Source organism: Nelusetta ayraudi, unplaced genomic scaffold (genome assembly GCF_046127955.1).
Source record: "Nelusetta ayraudi isolate G7.1 ecotype Tasmania unplaced genomic scaffold, CSIRO-AGI_Nayr_v1 ptg000060l, whole genome shotgun sequence".
Classification (NCBI taxonomy): domain Eukaryota; kingdom Metazoa; phylum Chordata; class Actinopteri; order Tetraodontiformes; family Monacanthidae; genus Nelusetta; species Nelusetta ayraudi.
The window spans coordinates 7,641,616-7,664,696 of NW_027466110.1; the positions used below are offsets into that span (position 1 = coordinate 7,641,616).

At 45.2% G+C, this 23,081-nt stretch overlaps 1 protein-coding gene across 1 annotated transcript in view; it reads right to left on the reverse strand.

Annotated features, from left to right (window-relative positions):
* lrp1bb (low density lipoprotein receptor-related protein 1Bb) overlaps positions 1-22,329 on the reverse strand; it is a 162,882-nt gene extending 140,553 nt beyond the window's left edge. Inside the window, exons 1-3 of the mRNA XM_076040321.1 lie at positions 22,263-22,329; positions 21,235-21,360; positions 10,377-10,514 (exon numbers count right to left, since the gene is read on the reverse strand). Coding sequence (XP_075896436.1) covers positions 10,377-10,514; positions 21,235-21,360; positions 22,263-22,329 — 331 coding nt within the window. The remainder of the gene's footprint in view (positions 1-10,376; positions 10,515-21,234; positions 21,361-22,262) is intronic.
* Positions 22,330-23,081: the final 752 nt, after the last annotated feature.

The window sequence follows — 23,081 nt, forward strand, 5'->3', positions numbered from 1 at the left end:
ACTCGAGTCGTAGAAAACGAGAAGCTCGGCGAGCTTCCCTTTTGTATTTACCAGGTGGAGTGTTACAGCTGGATGCATTTTAATTATTTGCGCCTTTCCTTTACATTGTGTACCGACAATGTGACTAATGTAGGCGAGCAGACTATGGATGCTATAATTACGCGGCAAGCACACTAATGGCAGCCCTGAACTGAGTGTACTCTGAATGCTATTCTCTACGGCAGTTGATAAAAAAACATTTTGAACCATGGAAACAGGCTGTTTTCAGGTCAGACTGTGTAAATATATACTGGAGTTAGTTGTGACTGAGCATTTTGACTGGACAAGAGATAATCGACTAGCTGCATTAGCTCCAGCTGCTGATTTTGGATGCTGTGGTAAATCATAGGGTTCATTTTTGACATATAAAAATATATTCACCGGCGCCTTTATTACAGTTATTTATTACACCTAACCCGGGGACCTCATAAACCGGCCAGTGAATCTATATTTGCATGCATATGCACTCTTCTATAATGGTTGGGGAAGTGCTACATTCAGACACGTTATCCTGCGGACCTACTGTTGCCTTTTCTATTTTCTCTAACCGCTCTTGCTCATTCTGACCTCTGACCCCTGACATCAACAAGACTTTTTTCTGTTCACCACACAGCTGCTGCTCAGTAAACCCTGGAGTCGGTTGTGTGTGAAGATCGATTCAGTCCAGTCCATCTGGCAGCATCCTGTCCAACCACGTTCAAAAGTCACTTAAAAATCCACTTTTCTCCCCGTTCTGACGTCTTCGCCACGTGCCAAAACCAAGCCAATTGCCAAGTGATTGTCTGATTATCTACATGTGTCAACAAGTAATTGGACGTTTTCCCTAATAAAGCGGCCGGTGAGAGCATGAATGGGAACTCGAGTGCAGGCTGGAAAACGCAGACAGCTAACAGCTTCGCAATCAATCGCCGTCAATCTTTCCTCGACATTCTGATAAAGATACTGTCCAGGTTGGTGCCGAAATAATTCAACAGTTAACGCTTCCGACAGATTATAAGGAAATATAGCAACTGTCACAATTAATTCTGCATTTCTAAAATATGGAGGGAAAAAAGGTATCACAAAAGGACACATCTGCAAAGCGCTTGGCTCGGAAATGATGGAGGAATCCTCATTCGTGCTCAAGCTGGTGTGTATGTGTGCGTGTGCGTGTGCGTGTGTGTGTACACCCCGTGCGATTGAGTTATTATTACTCATCGCGTGCAACAATAACTAGCGTGCCTTCCCTGTTGTGAAGCCGTATGCAAAGCGACGGCACGCTGGGCGGAAGATATTCAAAGCTAATCCTTATATCTGCTCAAAGGCACCCGATGATCAGCTTTCCCTCTCGGCACAACACAGAGGGCTGCCGGGATTGTATATCCAGCGCTGAGCCCGGCCGCCCCGCGGCTCCCACCTATCTACAGATACCGCCCAGAGTGCGAGTCAATTGTGATGAGCACGTGATCGTTTACATAATATCAAGGAATGATCTTAATGACGAAGAGAAAGTGTGGACGGCTCTCTGTGATCCAAGACAGAAAACTGCCACTGAATAAAACTTTTTGTTGTATGTTTTTTTTTTTTTTTCTGCGCGTAGAAGGGAAGCGTGGCAGCGTTGAGGAAAAAAATACTGGCAAAGAGAGAAAATATAGACAACATTCAGGCTTTTTTTTTTTTTTTTTTGTCACCTTGGCTTCAAACAAATGTGACAACTAAAGTTTGACGAATGCACCGAGACATTCAGAAGTTGTTCATAAACAAAAAAAAAACAGAGCGCGGGCAAACCGACATCCTCTCACAAAAGACTCATAATGGTGATGCGGTTAGTGTTTGTTAGTCAGAATGCAATCACGAGAGCGAGGCCGATCTAATTGGCAGTCTATACCGCAGTATAATGTGCTCTAATCATCTGCATCAACAGAATGATTCTCACAATTGGACATAATTAATTTCATCTGTTTTTCACATCGCGTGTGGTTGGAGTGAGAGAAAAACATTTTCAAAAAAAAAAAAAACAAAAGACGAGAGAGCCACGTCGAGATATGAGATAGTGCTGCGGCGTCACGGGGAATTTAGAAGAAAACAACAAAAAAAAAAGAAGATTTGATTACATTTTGTCAGTGATAAGGGAAATTGCATTGTCTCCGACAGGCCAAGCAGCCTGCTCTGCATCAACACAAATTGTGGGTTCACATATAATTCTGACAAACTGCAACAGCAAAATTGTGGCTTTTATAATTATTTGAACAGTTAACTGTGGCACGACTGAACATTGCTGCAGATGTTTACCAAGTATTAGTGCACTAGCGTGATGAAATAGTCCGTAAATAGAGCTGGACAAACAGAAAGTGGGGGTGAAAGCAAAAGCTTGAAGGCCTGCTTGGGGTCCGGTTGCATCTCCATGCAGGCAGATGGGACTCGGATCAAACACGGGTTCATGATTTTCCTGACACATCAGTACGAAATAGTAGTTGCTGTTGGATTCTATCCTGCAGATAGTTGTCATCAGTCTGGTGTTAATAAGTCGGTACATGTGATGCGTTTGAGAAACAGGAGTCGTGACTGACAGCTGAGCCCCGCTCCTCGTTTCATATTCAAGTCAAATTTATCGAAAGACTTTGGCCCAGGGTGAAATCGGCTGCTACGAAAGGCAGCACTCATATCCAGGATAAATTGTCTTTGTTATTGTACAGGGAGAGAGTGAGAAGTGTGAGCAGTATGAGGCATTAACAGTGCGGACTAAACTGCTCTGCAGAACTGTTCAAGAATCGTGGCCAATGTTCTGTTCAATTTTGAAAACTCCTAAGTCAAAGAAATGATGTCCAGTAAAAAGGTAAAAGAGGTTAATTAAACCCACACTGTCCATTGATTTCTTCATTAATAAGGGCCTGATCTAAAAATGAAGCCTATTAAGTAAGATGGGTCATATGAGCCAGTCAGAATTACTGAATGGCCTCAGTAGATTTGGCATAGATATGTCAAAACTCCAGGCTTTGTGTTTATTTTACGATGCAAAAGCAAGAGTTTCAAATGGCCTTGACGCATTAAATTAAAACAAATGTCTCCATATATTTAAATTCCTTCCATGGCCTTAAACAAACTAAACAGTGAAGGTCTTTCACAAGTGGGCCACTTCATCATGAGCTTCTGAGTCAGTCATGAATAACAAGCACAGAACACCAGTGACTCTCCAAAGCTTGTGTTTGGGACTGATGGCCATTCAATAACACAGGAACTATGACACCAACCAGCTGGTTGTTTTTAGAGGAGCGGCCACTGGATAGGAGCTAATGATAGCTGACGACCAGCAGATCAGAATCCCCTGTCGTGCACACACAGAGAAGCTCCCCCAACAGCGAACAGTGCGATTTCCGCATTTGGCCTAATTATGGCTTCCCTTTCAAGAGGACCATGACCTTTGTCTTGAATAATTAGTCTTTCCTTTAACACTCTGTTTGCAGTCAAGCCCCTCTAATTAATGTGGGACCGGATTAGGATGCAGACCAAACACAGGAGGAACACCTGTGCACACTCGCGGCCCTGCTGAAGCACCTTTAATGAGCGAATTTTGCACCTATAAATCAGATGCTTAACCCATCCTGCACCACTGTGAGGGGGTCCGCTGGGCGGCGGGAGCGACAAGGCTGATTTCCCCGACGACGATGAAATTGGGTCATAAATTTGCCGGGGTTTCTAAAACATTCAAGACTTCCCGGAAAGACTTTGTGCATTGATTGGAGTGACGCTCATCGACAAGGTTGCGGAAAGTTCTCAGAGTGCCTCGGCTTTGATGTGACACAGAAGGTCCAGAAGGTAATCATTTGAATAGGAAATTGAGCTGTACAAGCACGAATACAAGAAGTGATCAAAAAGAAAAAGGCAGCGGGGGAAAGTTGGAGGAGAGAAACGATAATCCCGCAGCTCCAACTAGAGCTCAAATGTGACAGTAAATGTTGTTAATCCCTCAAAGCACAATTCAGACGGGGATTTGGAAACTGGTGCACTGCCAGTCTTCTGACTTGCCCTTAAATATTGGAAGGCACGTTACGGGTGTGGGTGTCGAAATGTTCCGCCGCACAATCAAATTTTAATTCCCACCACTCCTGTCGGAGGGGGGGAAAAAAAATCCGCCCTAATAGGATCCGATGACGCCAGATTGTTTCCTCATATTAGGCCCGAGCAATGACATGGATCACAGTATCCCGCCAGATTGTGGAACAACAAAGTGGGATGCAATGAAATATTGATTGCTGGCGTCTGCTGCTGCTGCTGTATTTCTGGTGCCGTGCGGCAGGACCTGCGATCAATCCCCCCCCCCCCCCGTCGCCACCACGAAACCATGTCGGAACCTTCAGCTTAAAGAAGAGCAAAGTGAAAGACGCTCAGTAATTTGAAAAAATTACAGCCAGTTTTCAGGAAAATGATTTTGGAATTGAGAGCACGAGTGGGGAGTAAGACACAATTTAATTCCACTCTCCGATAGAGTGATGGCAGCGAGGTGGAATAACACACACACACACGCACACGCACACAAACACAAAAAAGCAGAGCACGCCACCGGAGAGAGGAGAGCGATTGCTTTGACGTCGTACTGTAAATGCTCTATCCATTACAGGGGCAGAAATGCAATAAATATGCTAATACCTTACAGTCTGCACGGCAAGTTGGCAGAACATTTTCAACCTGCTGAGGAGCTCTGAAATAAACACTGAGCAGCGCTGCGTCCCGGCCAGTCGTCCCCCCTTGACGAGCGCATCGCTTACCACGCTCCTCCTCGCCGGCGCCGCGGAAAGAGTGTTGTTAAAGTCGTCGCCGCAAAAAGTTAATCATGTGAGATAATTGGATGTTGTTCGGGGAGACGGAGGGCGCGCAGGTGAAGGTGCGTGTTTGCCACTGTTCATTTTCCCCGAGGCTCTGTCACCAGAGGAAAACAAGACCATGGTTTTTTTGAAAGTGGCCGAGTTGACGGAGCTGCCAGACGGCAGCTGGAAGGATTTTTTAATTCTGCAATTTTTTCCCAGTCTGTGTGCTCTTGGGTGTGATCATTTGAATCTGTAAATGGGCGTAATCGGTGCAGAGAGTCCACAGAAGGCTGTGCGTGTTGCTTCTGATGAGAGTGATCAACTGCTGAGGAATCCTGACGCGGCACAAATACACATCTGCAAAACTTGGAATCGGACACAATGTCGGTGTCGAAAGAGAAGAAGGCAGCCCGGCTTTCCTTTTGGTTTGAATTATTCGTACTTGATCTCAATCGCTCTCAAGAGCTGCTGGTACCAGAGGTTGCTCAATCATCTTTCCCCTTAAGGAACATTAATATAATAATTATACAAATCCTGGTGCAGAGAGCTGTCATTTCAATCTTCATATGAATGAGTTAACATAGAGAGGAGGTGGAGGAGGAAGAGGAGGAGGAGGAGGAGGAGGAGGAGGAATTGTGCTGGGACGCTGGGATTCTGGGACATGGTCAGACATACATCAGTGTTTCAAGGAAAACCCACTGAGCTGGAAAGATTAATGGCACAGATTGGGAAAGACAGTCAAACTTAGTTGGACAACATAAAGTTTAAAGTTGTCCAAAGAGCCAGTTTACAGCCTCTGCATTTGAACCACTTCCAAGGTTTGAGCCACTTTGAATCATAAGCAGTAAAGGTTTTCAGGTGTGGAGGATAAAAACTAAGTTGCCTTTAAATACTGACAAGGTATTTCAAGATCCGTGGAGCGTTACATTCCTCCACAACCTGAACGAGAAAAAGAGCTTCAAACAAATGATGTGCCCGAAGGTCTGAGCCATTCTGACAAACTGTTTGTGAACACTTCTCACATTTTGGGCTGCAGTGTTCTCGGCAACTGTTGTTTGACCCACAAAAACAGTTTTATGAAAGTTGAACTGACAATATTGGCAGCAAATATTTTTGAAAATATATAAACTTCTTTTTTTAAAAGGTGAATTGCATGAGCAAAGTAGTGACAGAAAACTCAGTGACTTTAAGCCTGCTGCTTTCAAAAGCTACTTTTGTTTTCCACTTTAATGAAAACACTACAAGAACAATACTGACAAGTTATTTCCATTGAACATCATGACGTATCATCTAAATGAGCTTGCCTATATCGCTGAATCAAAATGAATGGGGCAGGGGTTTCTTCTACCATGATTTCTATGTGAATCAATGACTTCAGACAATCGCTGGCCAGACAAACAGTGGGACTATGTTCGTCTTTAGATCCACAGAGTGAAAAATCAAAAAAAGAAAGAATGTGGTGACAACCGCAGCCCCGTTCAATCCATGCAAACTAAATCTAGACAATGTAGATATTAGATAATTGATGCGGAGCGCTGATCCAGACTCCCCCTGGAGAATACATTCTGAAAGCTTAGCGCCAGAGACAGAAGTGGAGGAATCTCAGAAAGCGGCAAAGCTTCCCACCGGGGTGGCAAAACCTCGGAATCAGAGCCAACGCTGGGATGAAATGGAACAGCGAGCGGCGGCGGCTGCTGCTGCTGCTGCTGCTGCTGCTGCTGCTGCTGCTGCTGCTGCGAGCGGCGAGGAGGCTCTTCAACCGCCGATGACAGACAGAGAGCGAGGGAGCGAGCACATGCATGACAGATTAAACAAAGCTGAAGAAAGACAAAAACACACACACACACACACACACACACACACACACACACACACACACACACACACACACACACACTCGGCTTGGCGAATTTGAACTGAATATTCGGAAAAAAGACGTGACAAACGTCTTCAGAGGAGGCAAAAAGAATGGACGACTGTGTCATCAGCGTCCAAAAATCAACGTTTGTCCGTTGGAGCTGAGCAGCGGCACGGCAGCGCTACCATTCCCTTTGTGACGCGTGATGTTATTTTGTTGTTTTTTTTCTATGATCCTTTTAAAAATCATTTCCATCCTATTCATCCGCAGTCATCCAGTCACTCCTCAGCATCGTCGGTGAAGCTCCAGCTGACTGCAGCAGTGTCAAAGGTCGAGAGGTTAACGGAGGATGAATTATGTTCCTTCGGCGACATTTTCATACGCAAATGGAAGCTGTTTTCTGCATGAGTGAGATTCTCCTTCTTGTCTCCCTCTCTCTCTCTCTCTGCCAACCCCCAGTTCAGCATCTACAAACGACAATGACTGATTGTGCAATAAATGTCACGTAATCACGAGGCCATTACAAAATATGGTTATTAATAATGAATGTAATGGTCGGGGTCGAGCTTAGACCGGGGACAAAAATGTCAGGGTGCTTATTAATGTGTTATCTAAATGTCAGGATACACGTGCGCCTTGTCGTTCTTGTCATTAGCAGACAAATTGTACAGCTGCTCATCTGATTGAGCGGCATGTGAGAAAATTAGACAGAAAGAAACGGCTGCAGTGTTAAGCACCAGGCACCAGGACTAAATCAGATTTCTATGCAGTTTGCATTACATTTGAACTGAGCTGGTACAAAATATCCAGCATATCCACTTTTCTTTTGACAACCCCAAATCAGAGTGCAACAGACAGACTGGGTTTCTTCAGCTGACAGCAAATTCAATACCAGCATATTTATTTTAGACAAGATTACTCTCCCTAGTCATTTCTTTTGTCGTCAACAAAGATCCTTCGAAAGAATAAAAAAAACAAAACCCTGAAAAGAGCTAAAGTAGAAGAATGGTCTTATCAATACGACATTTATTGGTGATAACAGTCTTTCAAAAATAGGGCAAAGGAATGAGAATGAGATTAGAAAGTTGAAAGAAGCAAAAAAAAAAGAAAAAAAAAAAAAGAAAAAAAAACCTTCCAGAAGGTAACTTCGAACTACGAATCTAGTAATTTTTTTTTTTCTCCTTTCCCTTCCATTTGCTCACTCTCATTTCAAGGTCTCTGGAGAAGTCCGACATGTATATTTATAAGAGGTGGGCAGCAGGAGGAGGGGGAGGATTCCAAAAAAAAAAAAAAAAAAAGAAGAAGAAAGTTTGGCAGGAGACCCAGCTGGTTGCCTAAAAAACTTCTCTTTGGTGACCTCAATTTTTCCTGCCCCCCCACCCCCCGAATGAGATTGCTCCGTCCGTGCGGGACTAAGCAAGCACAGCTCGCATCCCAGGGCGAACCTGAGCAGAAGGTTGGCGCCACACACAAACACACACACACACACACACACAGAGGGAGGGGGGGAGAGAGAGATGAATACAAAAAAAGTGCATAAACGACACTAATTTCCCTTTTTCAACCAGGCTAATTTATTCATTGTGAGAGAATGGCTCGTTCCGCTGCTTTGGGCGAGGAAGTCAGCGGTAAGAGGTGGCTGGTTGGCACCGGATCACACGGTCGCATCAGAGAGCGTTTTTTTCCTTAAAGCAATTTAAAACACACATACAGCGTTACCGATGAGGTGACACCTACTGCCAAAAGAGAGAGCTGTGTTAAGTCTTGTGAAAGGCCGCGGCAATATCAAAGTGGAAAGAGGATAAAACAGCGAAAGTTGAAAAGACGAACTCGAACTTCTCGAGAAAGGAATCAGAGGTAAAGCGGTCGATTTAGTGAAATGTACATTAACATATTCACCAGATCTATCTATCTACCTACCTACCTATCTATCTATCTATCTATCTATCTATCTATCTACCTACCTACCTATCTACCTACCTACCTACCTACCTACCCACCCACCTACCTACCTATCTATCTATCTATCTATCTATCTATCTATCTACCTACCTAGCTACCTACCTACCTACCTACCTATCTATCTATCCTGATCCAGAAGCAGGCTGAAGCGCTGGGGCCAATCAGACGCCACCTTTACTTTTTGTCGTAAGCAGCGATATGGGGTTGCAACACAACATTAAGACTTACAGTTGTTGGCCTATGTGATGCACAAATCAGTCACAGAAAAGCAACGCTAACAAACTAACTTCATCTCACACTGGGTGATGGGTGAAATCTTCATTAGCTCGACAGCTGTCAAAGTATCAGCATACGAAGACTCGTGTCTGTTTTGATTTTGAGCAGGTTTTTCTTGCCATTGCACTTTCTCGTGCCATGTTGGCAGAATTCGGAACAACCAATCTGTAGGCCACCAACAAAAAGTTGAATGACACTTTTCGTGTGCAACGTTGCAGATTTTCAAACTGCAGCCGAGGTCATTTTGGAAGAGGTGCTAAAAAAAAAAAAAAATGCAGACAACAGGTCAAGACAGAGTGAAACGCTGTGCAGGAGTTTCCTCCTCCGAGTCAACATCTAAGGGGTCTCATGGCTGTGAGAGAGGTAGCCGCATCTTTTCACCCAGCACTCACACACACTCACGACAGCACAACTTATACTCTACCGCGGGTCAACAATGTTGTGTTTCCGGCCAAACAAGTGGCAGACTGGAGGAGAAAAGGGCTGCAATCATAGTTCATTCGCTCCCTTTCAGGAGAAGCCAAGGTCTCCAACAGTTCGGCCAACATGCGGGTTCTAGAAACCACAACAACGGACAAACTGGGGGAACAACACAACACTTGACATTACCGACGGTTTCTGGACACGACTCTTGACTTTCCAGGACACTTTAATCAGATTAGCGGCGAGCGAAATTCATTAGAAAATCCTCAGCGTGGGATTCTGCTCTGCCGATTTCTGCTTTTTCACCCGCATACGGAGAGCTGAGACATGGCAACAAAAGCAAACAGGGCCAATGAGATCGTAACTACTGGATCAAGGTGAAGGTCAAGTTCTGTCTTTCAGCAATGAGAAGATGAAACATTACTGGACTTGCTAGAGATGAGCTGGTTAGCCAGACCGTCTCTTCTATTCTTACTTGAAAGAATGCGATTGGTGGATAAACCATATTTTCAACGACTAAAAACCTGCTGTGTCCATTGATAAGCAAACATCACAGGATCCTGGATGGTCCAAAACTGTGCGAACTCATCACGCAGACACTGACGTCCATGTAAAAGCTGCTGCTTTGGCTGGAGGGGCTGAGCCGTCACCGTGGCAACCAAGTTAAAATCACAAGAAGCTAAATGGATGATGGCAGTTAAAATAAAACTGGGCTGGTGTGCATTTGTAATGAATCAAAGCAAACAGAGACAATGTAGATAACGCTTAATAATTCCTGACTCTCTATTTACTCGAATAAAAGGCGAGTATAATGAACTTTATGCATATTAGAAGCAAACAAAACGAAAAGCGCTTTCCAAGGGTAAATATTTCACTCTTGAATTTAACAATCTTAATAATCCACATAAGAATGGGAATTATCATAACATAAAGAGTAGGCTATTATTTTATGCATTTCCAACCCAAGGCGACGAGAACGGGTGGTGGTGGTGGTGGTGTGTGTGTGTGTGTGTGTGTGTGTGTGTAACTCCTACCTCGACAGTGAACGCCCTCGTCGTAGCCGTCCTCGCAGTCTCGAGCGCCGTTGCACAGCTTGTTGAAATGAATGCATTTCTTGGTGCCGATGCACTGCATGTGGTTGAGGGGACACCTGATCGCCACCTGCTCTGCACCTGCAAATGAAAAAAAAAAAGGCAGAAATATCAACAAACAGTTTTCTTAATTCCCCTTCACATGAATAAGTAATGCGCCGTGTCACTTGTATATGCAAAGCAAATTCAATGTTGCTTTTTTGCATACTGACTGCAAGAATAAAGGCCATGTGTTATTTTTATTTTTTTTTGTTGCATATTTCATTGTCATTTCCACTGAGGTAAACATATTTCCCTGGTACTTTGTGAGTAAACTGCTGATACTTCAGGACCTTTTATTTTATTTTTATTTTTTTCGCAGGAGCCAGAGCAGCCTGAGCATATGCAAATCCATCGACTTTGCAGCATTGTTCTTTTGCATATAACAGATGTTTGCCGCATGTTTGTTTTTTTTCCTTCCCCTCTTTGCAGCCACGATGGCTCCTGTAAGTCCTGTAACAAGGTGCTCGACTCTCCTCGCCGCTCGGGCAAAACACAGCGACGAGAGAGGAAGCAGCTGCTTAAAGATTCACAAGGCAAACAGGCAAATAGCGGCGGCGGCGGCGGCGGCTAGCAGAGTGCATAAAACACAGCTGACCAGAGCACCGCCACTGTAAATGTGTCACATCTCCGCCCTTAACTACGCTGATATCAATTACCAGCAGTGTGCCACTGCAGCCACTTAATGGGAAGATTTATCACCGCGAGTGGAGGTATCAGTAGCACCCCCCACCCACCACTTCCCCCCAGAGGTCCCCCCGCCTCTGCAACACACACCCCAGCATATCTGAACCCTCTCGGCCCGGCCGCTCACTTATTCACCGGGTCCGTTTCTACTTTGCTAAGTACGAGGCGGCGTAATTAATGTGGGCCGTTACGATGAAGGCTGCCATTCCGCCGCTGATTTACAGGAGTGAAGATGCGAGCCGACCGGTCGGCATCTGCACCGACGCCATAAAGACCTTTTTATTAGTTCCTCTGCCAAAGCATTCCCCAGCGCTTGAAAGCGGAAGGAAGCGGCAGCGGCAGCGGCGGCTAAATAGAGTTTCTATGCTCCTCTTCAGGCCTCGGTGATTCTCTCCGTTGCTATTCGGGTGAGTCAAACACCAGTGACCTCATTCCTCCGAGTTCACCTTCCCATTCATACGGCAGGCATAGAGGGGACTTGGCCGTCTGCTCCGAGCGTTTTCCTCATCATCTTTTAGCCGTTTGGTTTGAATAAACCCAACGATTGGAATAATATGCAATGATATGCAGCGTATGTGTAAGTATATTAAGTATAATATCGTATAATATATAATATAAAATATAATATATAATATAGTAAGTATATTGTGTAACGATATTTGATCTGAATAGCATTCAGAGACATGTTTTAAAGCACAAATTGATTAAAGAAACTCAGAAAACTGTCTCAAACTACTGAAAAAGCACTGCTTTCTGTTGAACTGAACAACTCGACGTTTGCATTCATTACCTGATGCGTCCTGGTGTTTAAAGGCTCAGCTCGCTGGAAAATTCCCAGGCCTTTCCGTGTGGATTTAGGCTCTGGCGACAGTGTCTAACACATGCAACCATTCGGCGGTCTCTGCAGCATCATTAACCAAGGGGGCGGAAAAAAAACAACAACACCTTCTCACAGAATAGAATTTAACCCAGTGTGGCATCTTAGCACATGTACATTTGGCAAATGCACTATTTAACACGCAGCTGTAAAGGTCTCTGACAAGCGCAGCAGCGCTGTCGGCCTCTCCCACTGCTCTCTCGCCACATGGGTCCTAATCTAATGTGATAAGGGGAGGGATGGCGCATGAATATTCAGCGGCTCTGATCTGTCACGCAGGGATACACAGATGGTCTCTCAATGGCTGAGGTGCTTTGGATTCCTCCGTCAATTCCCAGACCACTGTATTATGTCGGATGGCTGTTCAAAAGTCGTACGTACGAGAGACGGGATACGTGACGCGACAGCGGATGCTGGAGATTCTCTCCAAAGCTCCTAATTCCAGGGGACAAAAAAACAAACAAACAAAAAAAGCCATGCAGCATCAGTGCCAACCCTCGCATCTCAACCCTCCTCGGCTGCTCCCTACAGAGTCCATTTCAGCTTGACCACAGTGAGAGTCCAGACAAGGTCTTGACCACATGTGGCTTCGGCAATTCAAAAGGAATGTGAAAATGACAAATGCACCACAAAAGCCTGAACTCATGTCAAGTTAAAGTTTATAATAATATACTGATGATGCAAAATCAAATGAATGTGAGCAATTTTTTTTTTTTACTTTAAGCTTGAAAAGTGTTTATCAGTGATTTCTTTTGGGGGGTGGTATTCACTCAATTTAATTTAAATACACAATTATATATGTGCGTATTCAGCTTTTGTTCTGGGACGCTTAAAATGAGACGCTGCGTCCGTCCTCTTGCACAAACGCAGGCTGCAGCTGCAGCTCCGGCTATAGACGGCTGCTGGCTGGATGAAAAAGATGAGCTGATGGGTCCCTGTAGTGTCAGGGCAACTCCTGACGGGTAAACCTCCAATTATTTTTCGATGAAAACCGCATGGTCCTGGTAATGGCTTGATGAATGAATAATGTTCAGGGATGAAATGTGCAAGCACACTTAAACGCCACTTTAATCATGACGCTGAGCGGAAAGCAGATGTTCCAACCTCGAAGGCTAACGAATTACAACGTCTATGTGCTTATTCGCGCAAACTGGGGAACATTTGTGTTTGGCATCGGTATTTTTATTAATGTTTTTTTGCGAGAGCCTTTTTATTTCATCAAGTGCGTAATACTGCAAGTGCATTCTGAGCATGCCGTAAGCCAGCGGCATAGGCAGAAACTGTGTTTTGGCTGAAATTGGATGGGCCATGTTTCCCGATCAAAAAGAAAAACAGAGGAAGCCAACGCCTGCCACATTTAGCATCACAAAAACAATTTAAACAACACATTTAGTCAGCAGAGCTCAGTAAAGGTGAGAGGCCCGCTAGCTAAGCTAACTGCAGAGCCTCTCCAGCATGGTTACAATTGCTAAAGCAGCAGTAGGACAGCGACTATTTAAGGGTGTTTCAAAAATTTGAAATTAATTTGATGAGCTGGAATATTCTGGTGCTGCAAACTAAGAACAGAAGAGAAAGGGAGCAGAACCCAAGAGGGTTCCACACATTGCCATTGTAATGAATATGCCCTGTTAAGCAAATTAAAAAAAAAAAAAAATCTTAATTTAAAACAGTTTTAAGCAATATTGTTTTCGTGCAAAGGTTGTCAGGGTTACAGCTTCAAAGATTCATGCCGACTTTTAATGTTTTAAACTGATTTATTTTGTCAGAAGAGCATTCTTTTTTTCTTTTTTTTTTTTCCAAAGTCATAACCTTGACTGCAAATTGCTCAAATTCCTTTCGCGGAAGGCAAAGAAAAAAACAAAACAAATTCACAACCCATCTTCATTTTAATTTCCTTTGAACACACCTTGAGACGGTTGTGAACGCGGGGCAAAAAAAAAGAGCTTCCCAGCGCTCGAGAACTAATCACGTGTAGCCGCTGAGCGTCCGCCAACGGCACAGTGTGAACTGAACGAGTCCCTGTTGGGAGAATGTATGCATATGTGAGGAGGCGCGGCCAGTGTTGGACGGGACTCAGCCAAGCCGGTGCTACCGCCACCTTCTGTTCTCGCGTGTTTTAACAGCTTTGCACCCTCTGTCTTTTTCTATGTTAACAAAATACACACTGAGTTGGAATGTCTCTCGACTGACGCAGCCAAACAAGGACGTCCGCCATGTTTGGCTCTGTATTATCACCTCTGTGTTTCTGCGTTGGACTGTGTGTTCACTTGCAGACACGGCATTTAACACAGAACGGACAATATTGATAATCATCCTCCGAGTCTTAGTTTGACTAAAGACTAAACGGAGCAGTCACGTTAAACAGGTGTATAGATCTGCTACAAACCCCTGGGGTTAGTAGCTAACCTAGCTAAATGGAAGAGCATTGGGAGTGCACAAAGAAAAAGTAGTATCAACTTACCCGACCAGGTTATCAGCGTTCTGATATGTATTGTAATATTATTATCATTGAACTCAAAAAGGCAAACACAGGAAGAATTTGACAAGCAACGAAGCCGTTTTCTGCTGCGCTGCTGGAAAGGTGGACGGTGACGGAACATCAAATTAGCAGTGTGGTCGGTACTCCTGCCACATTGTATATTGTCGAGAGGGAAAACGCCTCCAGTGTACAGTGAAATGAAGCCAAGTGTTGGCATTTGTGACATTTAGGCTGTGCGGCGCAATAAAGAATCGATGCGCACGTCAAGAAAGAGGAATACATCGCTTCGGGAAAACGTAAAGCCGCCCGTCCCCAAACACAGGGAAGCCCTCTTCTTTATTAGCATTTGGAGAACAACGACGCAACGAGTCGATGGAGATACTTTTGTGACCAGCCATTATGCAAATGCTCGCAAATAATTGTTCTGGGGCCAGCATCCAATGAATAATGCATACAGCATATTGTTAGAAAGACTCAAATAAGAATTAAGTCATTAGACAACGAAGTGCACTGCAGTGATGCAAAAAAAAAAAAAAAAAGCAGAGGGAAATATTTCACATCGTCAACAGGATGCAAAACGCACGTAGCAGATTTGGTGGTCGTCTTTTCCAAAGACACAAGACCTCTTTTCTATGACTAAAGAAGTGAATGCTGCCCCACCATCACAAGCCACAACTGTCATTCAGGCTCTTTGGAAATAAAATTCTGCTCTGCCAAGAACCGAAGCAAATAATCAAAATAAATGAACACAAAAATAATGAAATTCTAAGCGTAGCCGTTTTTTTTTATTTGCGTGCACTCACGAGAAACTTTTCAGGTCGACAGAAAGATCTCAGCCTTTATTCACAGCTACCTCAAACGCTTAACTATTAGAATGAAACCTAATAATAATAAGAATAATTTGGAAAAAGCAACATCAACATTTACTCCTCCTACTGAGTGTCTTGTTCCAATAGCACTCAGGCACAGACGGAGCAGATTCTCATCTGGCTGCAATCTGTAACATGTTAAATTGAGCCGTCACATTCAAACGTATTCTAAAAATGCTCCCCCATTGAATCCTAAAAGGCTGCGTGATAAAAAAAAAAAAAAAAAAAAAAAAAAGGGGGAAAAACAAACTTGACCTTTTTCACTTTATGTGTATCTCCCTCTATGTAGTGAGTGTAATTACTTTCCGGGCCCAAATTGGACCGCTGCACTACAGCGTAAAATCAATTGATTTCATAGCAGTGCAAGAGTCTCTCTTTACCTTATTTAATGTGATTTGCCAGAAGGCACAAGGTTGATGCATTATAGGAGAAGAATGCGCACAGTGAGTGGGTGAACGTGTTGTTCCTCTGGCAGCAGCCCAGATCCCTTCGAGTGGCCGTCGACCATGTTTGCAGAGTGTCTGGCTGCACGAGGCTCCATGAGCTCCTCCCTATCGCCCTCTGCTATGCTTGCTTTTGGTCCTAGTTGCTAAATAAACAGAGGTCAATGTCACTGAGCTAATCAGTAGTCAAGCCTGGCCTGGCTGCTTGAGCGCCGGACCAGCAAAGGCCACTGAAGGCAACTTTTCACAGATTTTAGCGCTGCGCTGCGCCCTCCGCTGCAGGCGTGAGATAATTGGAGGCTTACGATTTTTAAAATGTCACGCTGGGTTCGTAAACCGCCAGCGTGCCGCCGTTCTACAGGTAACTCCCGGACAAAATTCACCGAAAACAGCGTTTAGCGCCGCCAACGGCCGAAAGAGGAGGAGCTGCCGGAGCAAAGACGGAGCTGCTCGCTGCGCGTCACCACTGACATGACTGAGAGATGAGCAATCTGCCAGATTGTCACCAGGGCAACTAAGTTTACTCCCCCGCTGACGCTTTGGCCTGAGACAAGGAAATGTCTTCAACTGCAGAGACAAGGAGGATGATGGGGGGGTGGGGGCGTGGGGGCAGGACGGGCCTGAGCGCGGCAAATTATATGTAAAGGGACAGAAAAGCGCAAGTTTTATCCGGCGCTGACATTTTGAGTCATAACCACAGCCGACTTGAGACTGGAAGGAGCGTCTCAGCGCAAAGAGCAGACGCAAAAATATTTACTGTGTCTGCATCCCTGCCTGCCCAGACGCTGGGCGAAACAGATGGCGCGCGCCCGAGGAAGTGTACATAAGTCGTGGCGCTAATAGTCGAGAAGGAAAATGTCTCATTTTAAAGCCCCGAGAACGTAGCTGCCAGGTCGGAGGGGCCCGGAACGGAGGAGAGCGACGAAGACTGGGAGAGTGAACAGCTAGGCTAACGGCGGACCGCTGGCGAGGACTCGCGCACCTGGCAAAACTCAAGCAGCCAGTTTTCACTGAGCATCTCGGCAGCAAGCGCTGGGATCAGAGCCGGGGGAGCGCTGCTTTCATCTAAAAAAAATGTTCCCGCCGTAAAAGTCGTGTTTCGGGTTGTTGCGATGAGTCAAGAGCGTCACGCCTCAGCGCTTCCAGGAGGGAGGTGATGGCGGCGGCGGCGGGAAAATAAACATTACATAATGCAAAAGCCACCGTCCTTCAGCTCAATAACAAGGTTCTACGCTACATTAGCCGCTAAACCCTCCATCCGGCTGGGGCCAATTCTCATGGGAGAGGGTAGGTGGGTATGCGGGAGGGGGGGGGGGGGAGTGCACATATTTGCGATCCATTTATTACAATATGTGACTTGGCAGTTAAAACACCCTGCAGGATGTCGATAGGAGGTCTGAGACGCGCTGATTACCGTCACTGAAGCTCCATCACAGCGCCGACAGATCAAACATCCTCAGCACTTCTGAGCGTTGCTTTTTCGAAGAAGGTGGGGCGCGGGGGGGGTGGGGGGGGCTTTGTCAGCTACTTCCACTTGTTTTGAAAAAACAAAAACAAACGTGTTTTAAGAGCATTTAAGATGCGCTCTCGACAAACACAGTTGTGTGTGCAGTCGATGGCAGCTCTGGGCTGGGGATTGTGGGAAAATGTGACAGTGGCTAAACAATGAGCATGGACTAACATACCCACCAGCACACAATAAGCAGCAGTGGGGATAAACACGGCCTGTCACCAAGGAAAGAGTTCTGCATACCACCAAAATGATCATTTTAATAATTCATACCACAATAAAGGAAATCCTTTCTATTTCCCTCCGGGGATCAATAAAGGCCGAGGGCTTATAAGCACAAATAACAACAGTGAGGACGGCCGAGGATGGAGAAGGGCAGGTTAATGTCAAGCTGAGACGGAGGTTTGGTGGAGATTAGACTTTAATGCTAAGGCTACACACATCCCACAGCGCTATCTGATGGCGTGCATGACCAGCCGCTATCTGACCTCAGCGTCTGCCTGCCTCGTATATAGAGGATACTGGACAGCGTGTATAGAAATGCACATAAAAAAGCAAGGGCTGCTGAATGTCGAGGAGCAGAGTGTGTCATCACAACCTCAGCAATGACATATTTTGAAGTGATGCATTTTTTGTGTGTGTTTTCAATTTAGGGTACATAGAAGAATAGCAAAAATGGCTCATCATTCAAAGGCCTTGACACAATGGATGCATAGCGAAATGTACTACTCACCTTTAAGCTATTTTGACAGTTATGTTCTCTAACAATATTGAATATATTTTTATATAAAAAATAGGAGAAAAAAAGAAAAAAAACTGTATTACTATAATGTTATTTCAGATTGTTTTTGTTGCTCTTGCCATTTCTCACCTTGCTTTGAATGTTGCTTTTTGTGTTTGCACCGTCTCTCGTAAGCAGTGCCACTTTGGTCATTTCAAAAGTGGCCTTCTTGAATTTTGAATCTTTAAAAACTAAATGAAATCAAATTACGGGGCAAATTATATAATGATGCTGGTCGGAGGTGGAAAAAAAAAGACAAATTCATCCACTTCTGAAACAAATCTCTTAGTTAATTTATAGTCCAGTATCATTACCTACAATTACATTAGTGGTCAAAGAATTAGATAAAGGTGATGAAGCTCTGAGCGCAGCTCCTGCCAGTTTTACTGCTCTCTGTGGGAAACTGATGAGGAGGACTTTAAAGGGAGGCATGTGGAGAGATGCCCTCCCCTGTCGCTGAAGGGGAATAAATGGAAGGGACCCCGGAGAGGAGCCGACTTTGAACAGCTCCTCTCCCCCGTGTCCCACGGACACTGGGATCAGCATCAGCGTTGATTGGGTCAAGCCGAGCCGGAGCGGCGAGACGCTGCCTCCGTGACCATGTTTTTGAAGTCGGCTGCTGACCCCTTTTATTGTCTCTTCCTCTGGGAGTGACAATTCAATCAGAGGATTCACTGGTCTCCTCGTCCACCGGATCCACAAAGCTCCTCGTGGCAGCACTACTGAGATGAGCCAAAAGTCCATGAAATCCCTTCCTGAAGGATTCCTGGAGGATTTTCACTCCTGAGACAGACAGTGTTTGCCGGCGTGAGGCGTCAGCTCGGGTGGAAAACGCCGTGCGGCCGACATCCATTACAAGCGGCAATTTATATAGAATCGCTCCAGCAAGGATATTTACAGAAACTGAATTATGGCCGGCCCACTTTTTATCTGCGCTGCACAGGGAGCGGGGCCCGTGCCCACGTCCCCAGACAGCCGTGACATTTAGACGTCCTTGTAAGTATAATGCGCCAACTAAGTATGTGATTATCCCAGAGGTTTTCACTTTTTGTTGCGCGGGGAGCGCGTCTGCTCGAGAGTGGACGCGACTGGGGGGGCGGCCATCTTGCCACAGGGTCGCTTTAGACCTTCCTGAAGGCGGCAGTGCCTCCCTTTCTCCCAGACGCCCCGAGTCGCTTGTCTGCTGTCCCATCACGAGGGCCTGCGACTCGGCTGATAAACCCCAGAGTCTCCGGGTGGTGCACTCTGAGGCGCTCTGGCCTTCGGTTCGTCTCGCGCAGTGACTGCACGTCCCTGGCGGAGCCGAACTTGAGGAGAACAAGGCCGTCGTTGTTCCGACTGTGTGTTTCTGTGACTCTCAGAATCATTTATTATCCGGCCCCTTTCCAGAGAAGATACAATTCTCTCTTAATTTCATTGACGTGCTCAAGAAAAATCAAGGTTTGTTGGCTTTATACTCTGTGCGATTTGTCCGTCGAGGCTTCGCTCAGGGCTCGTCACTGTCGATAAAGTAAGGCTGTCTTTTGTTGTTTGTTTGCTATTGCTTTAAAGAGAGCCACAGACATTCATATCCTGTCCTATGTTTGCCGGGCACAGCTGATATAATTCCCCTTTATATAAATACATAATATCATTATAATGAGTTATGCTGCATGAATATGTTATGGCTTCATCCTGCAGGCACTGTAAATATAATGGAGCCAATATCAATCAAAGTTATAATTAATTGCATCCTGCCGATCTTATGACTTGGCTTGCAGCAACCAACTAACAGTTATAATATATATATATATATATATATATATATATATATATATATATATATATATATATATATATATATATATATATATATATATGCCTTCGCCCTAAGACAGCTGGGATAGGCACATAGGCATATATACACATATATATATACATATATGTACTGTATATCTTACTAGTCAATTATGTTTTTTCTTTTGGTTTTTTTTGCCTTTTAAAAGATAAATTAAGAAGTACGGCTCCAATCAGGAAAGTCATCTACTTATTACCTGCTGGTCATTGGTTGCCAAACTGCTACCACTTAAATATAGCAAAGTTAGATACTATAAAAAAAAAAAAAACATCATTTCAAAAAAAACAAAAAAAAACAATTGAAATGACTTGCCGCTGCTTTAAAGGTCCAGTGTGTAAGATTTAGTAGGGCCTACTGTTACAAAAGGGTATTGCAGGTAATGTTAATCACAGTTGATGCAACTTCATCTCATGTTTGTTCTGTTGACCATAGAGTGCGATTGTGTTACGGTCACGTGCCAATTGTAGTTTAAAATCTGAGCTGTAGTTGCATTGTGGCATTCATATTGGAAATATATTTGGAAACGTCTTGAGGAAAAATACAACAGAGCCATGAAATCCCCGGCTGGACTGGAGCGTCCAAACTCAAACCCATCTGTTGAGTTGGCACAATGCAAACACTCCACATATTGAATGTTGAGACTGCGTCCGCACTGAAAGTGGAGCTGCCACAAGAACAGTGTTTGTCATTCAGCGGTTGAGACTCTTCTGAAAGCAGAACTTCTCCAGTCACGCCGCAGCTGCCAGTCAAGACTTGAAAACACACAAATATTTCCAAACGTGATCAATCACAGTCGTTTTGTTAATTATGCACCGCCGCCCCCTCGTTCCCCCTCCCCCGGCTCCCGCTGCACAATCGCTGACAGCTGGAATTGCCGCAGTTGTTTTCGACCTCATAATAAACTGAAAAAAAAATAGGAACTTTTATTTTCCAAATTTCACTCTTCTACCCGTCGGTCGCCCCCTCCTGCCCTGGAAGAAGGGAAGTAAGCGTCAAAGAGTTTTACTCGGGTACATAAAAGACATCGTAGGCTTCTTCCGAGGCAGCAGGGAACATATAAAACACGGAGACCGTAGCGGCCGTAACAGCTGCCGCGGTCTCTAACAGAGGGAAGCCGCCTTCTCTTAAACCTTCAAACGTTCGGCTGTAAAAGTGGCGGGCGGCGCCGTTAAAAAAAAAAAAAGAAAGGGGACACCCGCAAGCCTGCTGACAAATGAGGTGCTGCGATGGTGCCGCTAATGACTGATTAGTGAGCGATGGATGTGGATGAGCGACTTACAGACGGCGTCGGCCTCGTCCGAGTCGTCGGGGCAGTCGGGCTCGCCGTCGCAGAGCCAGGCCTCGGGGATGCAGGTGTCCTTGTTGCCGAGGCAGTGAAACTCGCCGACGTCGCACAAGATGGCCTCTGAGGTGGCGGCGGCATGAGGGGAAGGGTAAATAAAACAGAAGACAAAAGGAGGAGAAAGAGAGAGAGAAGAGATGCAGCATGAGGACGATGGTCATGACCAGGGTGGATTGGCGTGCGCTTGTTTTCAATGCAGGACGTCAGTCATGGGTGGAGACGGAGAGAGGGGAGCGGATGGATCAGGTGACCAGAGGGGAAAATGTTGCTGTGTGTAAGCAGATTTGATTTGATTTATTTTTGCTTACCGCCTCCCTTTCCTAAAAGAGGAGAGCCAACCCCCCTGCCCCTCCCTACCCAACTACGCAACACAAACACACACACACACACACACACACACAAAAGATTAAGCCAAACCTGAGACGATAAAAAAAAAATAATAATAAAAAAAAACCCTGCCACGGCATTGTGATTTCTGACAGCTCATCTCCTCAAAGACAGGATGTCCTTTTTGCGCTTTTGGAAAAAAGAAGGAAACCATCACAAAAGCAGTTTTCTGCAAAGTTTGTTCTTATCTCCTCCTCCTCCTCCTGCTCGTCCTCCTCCTCCTCCTCCTCCTCGTCCTTCTCTGTTGCCGTGCTTTCAATTGACGGCAGGACCGGAGGAGTTCAGTCAAAGCTCAGCCAACTAAAAAGTCATCATCGCTGCTCAATATAACAAGCATCTGTCAAAGCCTTGACATGTTTCCTTCGGGTAGCTGTCAGAGTCCCGGCTCCATCATTTTTGCAGAGTGACACAAGCCTTTTTTTTTCTCTCTTTCTTTTTGTCTCCCGTTTTGTGCTCCTAAAGATTTGACACAACAATGTGACCCGCCTCTGTTTCTCCTCGGCGCCGCCGAGATGAAAACGGTAATTTTCATTCTTGGCTACAGCCGCGGACAAAGTCAGAGCAACTCCAACCACCACCTCCCACTCCGTCTTTCACTCCCTCCACCTTTTCCCCCTCGTCCAGGCGCACTTCTTCCTCGCCCATTAGCGGCAGGAGTGGAGCAAGTGGGAGATCGGGTCGGCGGCGGCGTTTGGAACAGCGAGAGTGATAATTCAACGCGCCGCTGCTCTCTGCACCGACAGCCTCCAGCAAATTCACTACCCAGGGACAAATCTGAAAAGGTCAAACATCTCATCCATCCTGCCTCTCCTATTCCCACTGATGCAATATATCTGAAATCTTAGAATTTAAATCAAGGTCCCTTTTGAAATAATTGAAAGACCCCCTCCTCCCCCCTTTCAGGTTTTAAAAAGGAGTGTGCACGTGAAATTGCTCACCAAAGTCATGAAACGTCAGTCCGGTGATATTCAAGCAGCAGCTTCAAAAAATAATTGGGGCAGAAAAACCGGAGGTGACTGTAAAACCACTCAGTCTTTGTCATTTTCTGTTTCTCTTTTTATGAGGTCAACTGATGTAAGCACGGCACACTCTGTGACATTCAGTCCATCTCTTGTTGTGCTTAGATGGGTTAAAGATGAGACGATAGTTACTCAAGCACAGCACAGATTTTTTTTGTTGAGTTGGCCCTTAAATGGCAAAGATAGCAAAGCTGTGTTGCACCCTGGAATTATTGGGTTGACTCAGCCACGTCAGTTCACAGCTCCGTGGGGTAAAGAATTATTTTCTGTTTAACACAATCAACTCGCTGCTTCATGAATCGTTCCAACCGTTCCCGAAGCGTGCGTGACTATGAAATTGAGTCTCAACGTGGAATCAGTTGATTGAATTACGACTGA